The 12,394-nt window shown below is 40.2% G+C and overlaps 1 protein-coding gene across 1 annotated transcript in view; it reads right to left on the bottom strand.

Moving 5' to 3' along the window:
* The window catches only part of PSMD1 (proteasome 26S subunit, non-ATPase 1), a 61,790-nt gene that overhangs the window by 41,484 nt on the left and 7,912 nt on the right, over nt 1-12,394 (bottom strand). The window contains exons 8-16 of the mRNA XM_042878092.1: nt 12,282-12,342; nt 10,460-10,588; nt 9,514-9,602; nt 8,735-8,813; nt 8,031-8,204; nt 7,027-7,138; nt 6,234-6,430; nt 5,582-5,677; nt 4,981-5,045 (exon numbers count right to left, since the gene is read on the bottom strand). Of these exons, the coding sequence (XP_042734026.1) occupies nt 4,981-5,045; nt 5,582-5,677; nt 6,234-6,430; nt 7,027-7,138; nt 8,031-8,204; nt 8,735-8,813; nt 9,514-9,602; nt 10,460-10,588; nt 12,282-12,342 (1,002 nt within the window). The remainder of the gene's footprint in view (nt 1-4,980; nt 5,046-5,581; nt 5,678-6,233; nt 6,431-7,026; nt 7,139-8,030; nt 8,205-8,734; nt 8,814-9,513; nt 9,603-10,459; nt 10,589-12,281; nt 12,343-12,394) is intronic.

Genomic DNA, 12,394 nt, shown 5'->3' on the forward strand with positions numbered 1-12,394 from the left:
TAAACAAACAAAAAAAATAGAAAAAGTTCTGTATTATAGTATCAAGACCAGTACACACTGACAGTTCTGTTCTACTAAAAAAAAAATTTCATTGGACCAATGTAATAAGATTAGAGGTCCCAGGCTGCACTCTGAAACATCATAATGGCAAATCAAGTCTTCCATTAGAACACAAAAATGAAAGAAAGAATTGTTTTGTAATCCAGAAAAGTTAACACTGTCTACTGCCTAGGAAATCTGGAGCATCTGCTGCTCCCAAACCATATCTCTTTAGGCAGGAGGTCAGATCTCCCCAAGGTGCTGCAGTTCTTACAGTAAGCAGCCAGTTTGCTATTTTTTTTCCCCCACAGTTTCCATTTACAGTAAAATTTTCAACCCAGGCTTTTTTTTTTTTTCATATTTAATATTTTCAGAGCTCTTCAGTTACACAAATTATGTACAGCAAAAAGCTTAGGTATTTTTTCGTCTATGGAACAGAAAGTACTAAAGATAACATGTCCTTCCAACATTTATTTATATATATTTAATTTAAAACACATGCAAGTTCGAAACAGAGCCTGATGTAACAAATGCCAGAGAGCTCCAGGAGAAAGTATTAAAAATATCTCCACAGTACTTACAGTAATCTTTCTCCTTCCTACCCTTTTTGGTGATAGCCACTGAAGTTAGAGTAAGCTCTTAACTGCTCTTACTTCTCTTTCAGTAGCCAAAATTTAGGAGGATCCTGCAGTTAAAAGCCAGAATGGATCGACAACTATGACTGTGGAAGATTCCTGTATCTAAAAGTATTTAAGAATCAAAAGCCTTTCATTACATCTAATTACTTTCAAGTCCTAGGGGAAAGGGTGTAGGAATAAAACAAAGCAAAGCAAAGTCCCCAGACTTGTATTCTCAGAGAACGATGGCAGGGGTGTCCTGAAGATGAGAAGCGAACTGGATTAATAATCCCAACACCAGCAACAATTTAAAGCTTCCCTTTCCAGCAGGAACATCACAAATAGCTACTCAGTATCAGGAAAGAACAAGAGGTAACTTAGTCCTCTTCTGCCTGACCCTGTTCTTGTTCACCTGTCTGTCTCCAGGTAGCAATAACAGTAGGAGTAATTAGCCATAAGCGTCCCTTAGAGGATAATTGTAAGACCTCTTTGTAATCTATGGTTAGATTCCAAAAAACAGGAAACAATCCACAATAAGACGTATTTTGTCAAGCCAGTTCAACTTCAATAACCAGAAATAGACTCTCAGCATATTCCAGCTACTGAACGTAGTCAGCAGCAATACTTAAACTGAGTCATAAACCTCAAAAGGACTCCAGACTAACCAAAAGCCCAGTCTTCCTACCATAAGAAGTATTTCTCCATGCATAGAAACCCAACAGGATGAAAACACATGTTCAATTCACAACAAGCTAAACGCTGATGGACCAGCAAATTCTATTCGCTAGCTGTAAAAATCTATTCTCTCATGGTTGCTACTGCTTTGCAACATGCTGCCAGTCATTCAGATAAGCGCTAATCCATGCTAAGTGGTGAATGTTGAAAATGGGTAGATTTTATTTCTTTCATAACATGATAGAAAATTTAATACTGTAATTCCTAGGCAAAAAGAAATAACCTAGACTAGAACATCCCTTCCAAAATGGTAGCCAAACCTCAACACATGAATTCTGAAGAATTAAGTAGCCACACATTCTTTCGTTGGCTTTTCCAGTAAATGAAAAGGACACACACAAAATTCTAAATAAATAAATACATAGCTTAAAATGTTAAAGTTGAGACAAAATATTGTTGCATTAAATGTTGTCAGATTTTACTATATTATGTTCTATCACATTTTATTCTGTTACTGCACTGCTCCATTCACTCTAGTCCTAGGAGTCAAGCTGTGCTCTTGCATGCACACGGGGCAGTACGATGCGCTGGCAAGGGAGACTCACATTGTAAGCAAGCAGCAAAAAGCTTTACAGAATGCTGTTATGCAAACATATTCTATTACCTAAAAATAACTGTGTGACATTTATAACACTTCTAGTTCAAATCCAAAAAGAATGTTTATTCAGACAGCTGTAACAAAAGGAGAAAATAAACTGGGTATTTCTGACACAGATTTGTGGACTCGAGCTGTCAGGAACTGTCACATTCACCCGTGGTGCTTTCAAGGAAATTACCACCTTCTGACTGCACAGCTCCACCTTTATTGGGTGCTATTACTCCTATCAAAGGCACCAAGAGAAGCCCAAGTCTGTGCATTCCCTAAGTGCTGCTGTGCAGATGAACTTACACCTCCAGCAGGCTCAATCCCACAGCAACAGCATGCATTCGTTAAGAGAAACACAAACCACATTAAACATGCTTGCTGTCCTGTTTTGATACCAAATTCACAATTCCCTTTCTGGAATCAGAAAAAAAATAAAAGAAAATTCAGTGAGACCTCTTCTCACAGGAGCTTCAGCCACGTTCCTTTATCTTAGATGAGTTTCACCCAAGCCAGGGCCTAGCCCACTGCACTGCACAGATGCTCACCTCCCATCACAAGACACTTCCTTCACAAGCTCTATACATCCAGCAACTCTCAGATTGCTGACCAGTATGGGGCACACTACTAATGGCATTTAGCACAAGTAAATCCAATTAGACTCCAACAAACAACAGTCCTAAGAAAGAGATGTCATTTTAGTCATGAATTCTGACAAACTTATCAGCCCGTTTGTTCTTTGTGCCTCTGCATGCCTGCAATTTTGACATGGGATGGCACACACCATTAGCACCAAGTAACAGTTTTCAGTGCACAAGAAAGATAATGCAAAATCAGCCTGCAGATCCCTACACAGATGGTTAATATTTCCTTTCAGGCACTGAAACACAGCTTTTGGTTTATAATGACAGAGTGATGCAGTGGCAATACGTGAGTCCCTCGATGCAGAAAATCCCTTCCATTGCTGCATGTGATTGCAGGGGTCAAGGCTAGACAAACCAAGGAATACCTTCCAGAACCACATCATAAAGCATAACAACTGATTATGCACTTTATGAGAGTTAGCAAATGAAAAGACTTAATTATTACAACAGTCTAACATAAGCTTTTTGTCTATAGAAGCCTATGATAACCTGCTAAAATCTTAATCCTTTCTTATTGAGCAACATGGATATTGGAACTGCTTTTACAAGAAAATGTTCTTCCCTATTGTTCAGGCACGTTTTGGACTGTATTCCTCCATGGAAAAAAAGAAAAAGTGGTAGAATAAGATCTCTATCATTGCACAACAGGTTAAAGATTCAGAAGTTAATGTAATTCATTTCCTCATTGCTGACTGAAGAGAACAGACCCAGAACTATCAGTTAAAATTCATAACTTAAGGCAGCTTACACAGACTTAGGGCTAACACAATGCTGTATCTGCAAACAGAATCGAGAGTGAATAAGATGAGGTTCCAGATTTTCATGTATCTGGCTGGATTTTAACCAACTTTTAAGTCCTTGCTTTCCTCATTCATTCAGAGAGAAAATCTGAAGAAGCAGATAGGCTGCAGTGCTCCAAGAAACCTGATATATGGTGTAGGATCAGAGCCCTGACAGCTTCTTGCTTTGGTAGGCAGCTATCTATACCCAGTTATGCTTTGCATCTGTTGAGAACAAAAATGATATTGCAATCAGAGATCAAAAGTGCTCCATTGTGACCTGTTTGGAATAAAGATGCCTGCCACTAGGGAAGGCCTGAGTGTGTACTTTTCCTTCTGTCCACCGATGCAGAAGCCAGTTTAACAGGTCCTTTGGCTTCAGGAGAGACAAAGCTCGCTATGCAGCAAGGACTGATCCGTGCTCAGGAGAGCAACTTAGCAGAAGCTCTTGAGAGACGACTGCTGACGCCTGCTGACCACAATCAGAACACGCTTCAAACAAATCAGAACAGAGCAGAATAACTTCTGTGTAAGAACTTGGTTAAAGATGAATTGACTGGTGGCATTAGTTCTGATATTTCTGAATATCAGCTTTCAGCAGCTGTCACTGGCTTGTTGTTATAAGATGAATTTACAGACTGCCACTAACGCACAGAGGATGTGAACAAAGATTTTAGAAAATATCCATTGAAAATTACAGCCCTGGACCCAGGTATGCACCTTCTCCTCTCAGACATGCTGAAAGGCTACTGCTTGGCTCAGAGCTCAGACCGTGCAAATTCCTGCATTAACAGATGAAGACAGCTGAGTTTCTGGGGGAGCTTTCCAATTTCCCCAGTGATTAAAAAAACCACAGTGACAATAAACACATTCCCCCAAAAAAACACATATACAAAAACACCCTGAAAACCCCAAACCTACCAATCTTCCTACTTAGAGAACTGCAGAGCACTACTTCAAAATACCACTACAGTCACAGATTTCACTTAGACACTCAAAGCAAGCACAAGAATTATTTTGTAAGTCCAGTAATCCGTCAGGGTTTAACAGTGGATGCTTAAAAAAAAAAAAAAAAAAAAAGGAAAAAAAAGAAAATACAGACTATTCTGACATCCTTCTTCAGGTTAATCTTACCAGTCACCATCTTCAGGAATGTTTTAGCAACAAGACATTTGTCTGAGTAGCACTGCTTTTATGAGGTCTGGTACAAGCGTTGCACATTTAATTTTTAATTAACTCTCAATCTTGCCAATATTAATTTTTCATTCTGTTTGTCAGCTTAATTGTTTGAACAGAGTTAGATGAAGCTAGAAGGCCGGAAACCCACAGAAAGGCTCATTATGTGTCTGTCAAATGTTTGAGAACGCTTGTAATTCTGATTGAGGTTTTATTCTCAGGTGTTTTCTTTCTGTTTGTTTGGGGTTTTGTTTTTTTTTTTTGTTTTGTTTTTTTACTTTCCAGCATCCACTCAGCACGTAATTGAGTTACTTAATGTTAGCAGCAGTGCAGCACACATTTCCTGGGGAAAAAAAAGCCAGACACCAAGTCAAAAGCTGTGGAAGTGACAGAGGAAGATACAGTACCTGAACAGAATGAAACCAAGAGATTCAACAGCTGCACGCCTCACGTCATCATTCACATCACTGACCTGCAAAGCATTAAACAAGACATTCAGAATTTAATTAAAACACTTGAGGGCTCTGCAACATTTTGGAGCAGTTATCAGGCACGCCAGTTAATTGGGAAGACGGAAGTATACAGAAAGGAAGTTAACAATCACACTAAATCCTAGATGAAACAGCTTCACTCTGGTTTATGTACTGTGACTACAAGCTCACCAAAGAGAAGGAAGACCCCACGTCTTACAAACTAAGTTGCTTTTTTGTTTGCTTGTTTTTCCACCCTGCCCACCATTATGCAGGCTGTTACTGCAAACTTACTAACAACTATTTTTCAGAATCATGTCCCGATTTTACAAGATTCCTTTTTGGTGACACGAGGTTCCCTTGCTGAAAGTCTACTTATCCTAATGCCAGAAGAACCTTCTATTTCCATTCATATTATTAAAGAAGGCTTTCATCACTTGGCATTCCCTGATTGGATCCAGAACAGCAACACTACAGACACAAAGCCTGTCAGTGATAGGCTTACTCTCTCATCAGAAAGTAAGATCACAGTACTTACAGCCACATGCAGCAGGCGTCTGATAGCCTTGTTGTTTCCTGAACCACAGTACGCCATAGCAACCGTGTACATGCCAGAACGACGGAGAATTGGATCCTGGAAAAGAAAACATCAATATTTAACTCTACCCAATTAGAGACTCATAATTCCAAATACAACTCTGTTTCACTCTTACACTTGGAAGCTGCGTGCAGACAACCTCAATGCCTTCCTGTTTCTTGTGGATGAGTAATAGGATAATTGCTAAAGCAGGGATGTTGTCTAACAATTTCACTGGGACAGAAAGCTGCTGCAATATGGGATGCTAAAGAGTATCAGGCATATGTGTTACTCTGCTTCTTATTCATTATCTGCTTTTGAACAGGTCAAGCTACCCAGACCTACCTACAGTCAGTCTTATCTGTTTTAACCATTACACCCTCTTCTGCTTCTTGCTGCTCACTGAAATGAAAGCTAAATATCAGAGTAAGGAAATATAAGACCAAGACTGCTGTTCTTGTATTTTTTATCAGGGTGAAGCAACACATGAAACACTTCAAACCTACATAAGAACTTCTGGGAAGAAAACAACCAGCCCAGTTTAGCTTGAGACTTCAGAAAAAGGCAGGAGGGTTATCTGTGTAACAAAGTGACCTGACACAGTTAAGCTCACCTTATCTCTGCAAAGACTCTCGATGAGAGCATCTGCCTCTTCCATTCTGCCATACATGACCAGAGCAATTCCAACAGCAAGACCTCGCAAGATCTTCTCATGTTGGGTTTCCTGTGCATAGCCAACCATGTCCTCAATGGCCTGAGCATTTTTAGAGCCCAACATAACCAGTCCCAGTGCCAGGCCAGCTGCCTCACCTGCACAGCACAGAAGAGCAAAATTAAGCACAATTTCTAAAAAGCAGCAAATATTACATCTGGAGAATAACACAGAGAGATCACTTTAAGGTCGCCATGCCCAGCAACCCCAGTATTCATGAGCTTGTGTACTTGCAAAAATAACCCACTAGTCGCTAACCCAATAGTCACATAACCTTCCCCTTTGAGTCCAAATTTCTCTTCCTTGGGCCAACAGATGCTGAGATCATTTTCCTGTGATCACCAGCCCTCAAAAGCTTCTTTAAGCCTGTTTCTCAGCTAAAATTAAGGCAAGTGGCTCTGGTGATTACAGTATATGCATATAATCATATGACAAAGTTAAGAATAAACAACCTCTTACTCTGCTCTGAAGAGCTACCATATCTTACTAATGGTTGGCACAGTGCCTCAGAGCAGTCTGGATGGGACCTCTGACCATTAGGGCTCAAGAACCATGCTGACCAGCGAAAGGTTCATTAACAAAATGCAACTAAGGCAACCCAGAAGTGGTCCACGTTGCTAACAGGAAACCTGGAGGAAAGCAGATGTGTGCTAAGGCCTCAGGTGGTTATCTGCTCTGAAAGCTGAATGTTTACCTGTCACTGCATCATCCTGATACAGATTTGTTTTCAGTAAATCATACACATCTTGACGTGCTGTCCCCATGGCAGCCAGACCCAAACCCAAGCTGCCACCGTGTCGGACAATCTACAGAGAAACATATACAAGTTGAGTCATCATAAAACAGTAACAATGTGGTTACAGCTGAAATAGACATCTTTCCATCAATATAAACCTGCGAACTTTTAGCCCAAGAACACTCAGTGATCTCCTGACCCATTCAAAAAGTCACTTTCACCTCCTAAGGCAATAACTGTTTACAGAAGAAGCTAAATTAAAAACGGTATTTCAAAGCCAATAAATGAGTATTAGAAGCCTTCCACATGAGGCCTTTTAGTACCTCTAAGCTCTTTTCCTCCCACTGAGTGACTTAGGCAGTATCATAAAGTTGTACCATGCATAAAAATTGCCACCTAATAATAGAATTTAAATTGAAAGGTAAATCAGTACCCACTTGAACTGCTTTCCTCTGTTCTGCAAAAGACACAGGAAAGGCACTGTATTTACAGTAAGATGAGTGGGATTCATTTACAGAATTTTTAAAGATGCTGTCAATTTCTCAGAAGAGAATGCGGGAACATGCTAAGAAAAACATTAATTGATTCCAACTTAAAAGAAGACTTTTCATCTACAAACATTAAGTGTTGAAATAAAGCACTTTTTGTGTGTAAGAAGCAATAAACCTACAGGGTTTCACGTCTTACTCATTTGACAACTAGGCCATAAACAAAGCTTGAATAGCGCAGGTCTAGTAACAGAACAAAGTAAATAACTAAGTGCTAAGAGAAATGAAGAAAGATTCACTGTCATACACATAAGAACTTCCTAAAAATCTAACCTAAACTGTAAGCAACAGGTTACTAAAACCCACAGAAGGTCACCACCATCACATTCTTAGTTCTAACTCTCCCACTTTTAAACCAGCTGGCACCCTTCTAGATATTCCCAACAAAGCCAAGGTTCATTACTGAATACATACATCATTACTGGCATTCTTCAGCTGGTTCAGCAAGTAGTCGATGATGTCACCGCCGTGGTTAGCATGAATGAGACCCAAGGCATAGAGGCCTCCACCCTCCTGGTAGGCTGAGCCGGGAGAGGTGTCCTTGGGTAGGTATGTTGCCATTAGCTGGAGTGCTTCTTTCTCATGTCCCTGCATGTCCAGTGTCCAGCATCATGGGAAAACAAGGGAAAGAAGCAAAAGGTGAAAACAGTGGATGCAAACACTTTGCAATAATTAAACAAGTCATTACTTTCTCTACCAGAAAAAAAAAAAGAAAAAATATCAGCCATTGAATGCAAAGAATCCTTCTGCACTGCGATTTTATTCGCCCCAGTACAAGAATCCACAACCACTTGATCACTCATCCAAATCAGGACAAATCTTAGCTAGAAGCTACACTGACTCATTCACTAAAGCACTTCAGTGAGGATCAAGGCACATAAAACCATTGCAAAGACTTTTTTCAAAACAGCTTTGTAAGTGACACAGGTATATAAATCTGCCCACCCAGCATCCCTGACAGATGTTCCAGGCACCAAGCAAAGGGCTTAACTAGGCTGCATCAGTTAAGCTGTACACACAATTACAGACATCACTCTGATTCCCAACTTCAATGTTTTCAGAGTTCACAAGTAAATCACTCCTACTGAACAGAGGGGAATGAATGAATGCATCACTACCTTGTGTATAACACCCAAGCTGGCAGTAGCAGTAAACTTAGCCCAATTAGTGGCCCTGGCCAGCCACTCCAAATTATCTCTGCAAGACAAAAAGAGACAGGTTAGACAAAGTTTTACACACAGTCCATTCCTCAGAATGCAAACAATGTCCCACAGCACCAAGCATTGCTTTCATAAGAGAAAGTAGCTCCAGAAAACAAGCCAATCATAATTGCACTTTGCACCTCTCCCCCCTTCATCAGCCCTGATTCTTGGCTAATATTTCTAATTCTTGGCTAATATAATACAAGGTCCAACTTGTAGATACCAGTGATTTCAATGAAGGATGGAGAACAACCGATCAATATGCAGTCTATTAGTTCTGTGGGAAAAGCTTGCTCAGAGTTTCTGGGGCTTTCCTCAATTCCTGGGTAAGGTCAGTCCTGACATTTCTCTTACCAGAGGAACCCACCAGTCTCTACCAAATAAGATATATCTTATAAATCACCAGCTCAGAAAATTTCCAACTTCTCTCCAAACAGAGCAAACATAAATTCCAGATCTCCAGCCTCCGTGCTGCTCACACAGTTACTGTTCAACTAAAGCCAATGTGTGAGGACAGAAAAAAAAGGTAATAAATTCTCATTCCTTCCTTCTTCCCCCACATTAGCTTTCAGATCTTTTCTTATTCTAAGCCCAGAGCTTTGCAACCACTCTTTGGGAGCTATCAGGTGAAGAAGGGCAACAGTGTTGTTCAAACCACCCCTAAATGACAATGCTTTTCCTTGCCACAGCTTTACCTCAGGAACTGGTCACTGGTTGTACCACAGTGCATGAAGGAGTTTGCTATAACAGTTGCTGTGTGACACACGGAATTCCGCACTGCATCCTAAAGAACAAAACCAATCACAGTATCAGCAGCCAACAGAAGACATGCCCCCCAGTCACTTCATACTTGCCTGTACACTAGAAATAGGGGTTGTAATTAGGCTCAATTTAACCAGCAATTTCCCTTTAATCAGAGTTAATAGATCATAAACTGTTAATACATTCTCATACATCCCCAACCCATCTTTCCAGTGCAAATCTACCCTTTCTAGGAGTTTGTCAGAGGTACAATTGCCTCGACTGCTGCTTAACTGAAGCACTCCACTTCTGGTGTCCCAAAGCAAGCATGGCCAAGTGCACACAGCTGATGTTTTCAAGTGTTTTTATCAGTTCTATCTTCAATGTAGAATTATCTCTGAGCACACAAGGATTTATTTAGTCAAGCTAAAAGCATGGTCTTACAAACCAACCCAACCAAGACACCAAAATATTGTAATTCATAGTCCTTGCTGACTCCCTCTCTCCCCAGCTAGTAGCACATGCTTCCACAGGATCAGCTGGAGGGTGAGTTGGTCTATCTCACTCCCAAAAAACAAAAAGAAAGCAGGGAAAAAGGGACCAGTGTCTCTCACCAATTATCAGAATGAAGCAACACACTAACAACAGCCTGTCATCATTAGGTCACAGCAGCTGAATTTGAAACAATTTGATTACACAGCCCTTTTCAGGTGCTATCAGCTCTTCCCTGGCCTCACAAGTTCTAGTTTTAAATGTCAATGTATTCCAAACAAAACAGATTTGGGTCTTCAAAAGAGAGGAGGTCAGTCATGCTAAGACAGTAAGATTTTGCATTGATGGCGTTGCTGTTATTTTGCAAATAACAGAATGAATCAGACAAATCCAAACAAAGCCTCTTACCTTTGTGTTTTTGAGGATCATGAGGTCTGTGTTGTTGTTTCGTATTAAAAACTGCAGATGTAACTCAATAGCCATTTCTCCACTTAAAATTTTAATCATTTTTGAGATCTGGTCCTTGGGTTCTGGGTTCTTCATAAACAAATGGAAAGAGACAAGACAGTTCATGAAAGCCCTCTCTGCTACATTCCCAACACCATATTCCAAAATCTGACTCGCTGTGGGACTAAAGGGACATTGCTAAAAGGACAACACCAAATCTCAGATAACCCAACTCCTTTGTGCACAAGAGTGCAGGTGGGAGAAGAAAATCTATGAAAGAAAATGCTTTAATTGAAAGTGAGAGATATCAGTGGCATCTGACTTTCTGCAAGCTGTTATGTTTGGTCTTACAGATAAGATGAGTCTCCTGCAAGAGGCAACCACTGTTATAGATATGAACCTGCATTTCCATGGAAGTTTTATTAAAGAGGACCACAAAACCACAACACTTTACATCATCCTACTGACCTTCTTTTGAGCTAAAGATTTTGTTTAGAACAGAAGCTAGTGCAACTAGGGTTCCTAATACATTCATCTTCCAGAACCCTTTGAGAATGCCTCTTTCTTCCCCACTGTGGAACAGCTTCCACAATTTAAGTCCCACGTGAAGTACCTTTTGAGAGCCATGAAAAGGACACTGCTACTCTCTGGCCCTACTAGCTGGTCAGAGAACAGCAAAAGCTAAGTAGCTCAGCCCTTAAACTAATCCTCTCAATTATTCCTTTGTAGTTATCATTCTGAACTGTGGAAGATTAAGCTCAAGAATTTCTGGCCACAGAAACCATTTTTGTGCACTTATCCCTTGGCACAGGCAGCAATGCCAGCTCAGCAGAAATTGATTTGAGACACCTATAGTGCACAAAAGCACAGGTTCCTCAGATGCAGCAAGAAAATTCACTCCAGAATATAATTCCAAGAAAGCACTTCTGCTTGCACTTAGTGAAGTAAAATGTTGTTCTTTTTAACCGACCAGCAAGAATCTCTCACAAATTTCCAAATCTAATCTGCAAACCTGCACCACAGGGAAAACAAAAAGAAAAAAAAACATTTTGCTTTGGGCTTTCTTTTTTTCCCCAGATAGTTTCCTTTCAAGCAACAGAACTGTCAGAATTGCATTAGCTAAGAATGAAATGCTGAAATGTAACTGTGTGTTCATGCTAGAAATGAACTTGCTTTCTCTGATACTTAGGAAAGGAAAACAAAAGGAAGATGCCACCATGCCAGACAGAAGAATCTTCACTTATAGAAAAGAAACTTGATGTTTTTATTAGCACCCCCTTCTCCCATTCCTGCAGAACATCAGTCCTGTCCAGCCAAAACTGCAGCTGGATTTCAGAAAATGAAAAAATTTCAAAAGAGGAAAAAAACACCAAATTAATTAAGCACCTAAGGTTCACCTGGATTTCACAAGAATAAAACATCCAGCTGGTGAATTAGCTAATTCATCAGGAAAGGCTCTCAGCAGGAGTCAAATTTCAGGCCCTTTTCTCCAGGAGTTCATTATTTCAACAAAAAGCAAAGATATAAGCCAAATCTTTCTACTTGTGTTCCTTTTTTTGGATCCAGTAATTCCTTCTGAAAATTCCTCCAGCTTTCAGTATCTAAAATGCTGGACTTTTAGACTGGCAGATCAGGTCCTCAGAGACTGCTTGTCTGTCAGCTGGACTCCGGACAAGACAGAAGTGAAATTCCATTTTGTATCAGCCAAACCAATCCAACAACCCCACAGATTCCAACACACAAGAACAATTAAGCAAGGCACATTCCTGGAAGTGGCACTCACAATTTCTGCAGGTTTCCCCACACAGGTGCTTCCTGGTTTCTCTTCTGCTTCCATAGCATCACTAAATAAAGATAAAAATTCAAAAATGCAACCCAGTTCAGCACTTGAAACCA

This window comes from Lagopus leucura, unplaced genomic scaffold (assembly GCF_019238085.1).
Source record: "Lagopus leucura isolate 7727_CA_CO unplaced genomic scaffold, USGS_WTPT01 Super-Scaffold_100021, whole genome shotgun sequence".
Taxonomy (NCBI): Eukaryota; Metazoa; Chordata; class Aves; order Galliformes; family Phasianidae; genus Lagopus; species Lagopus leucura.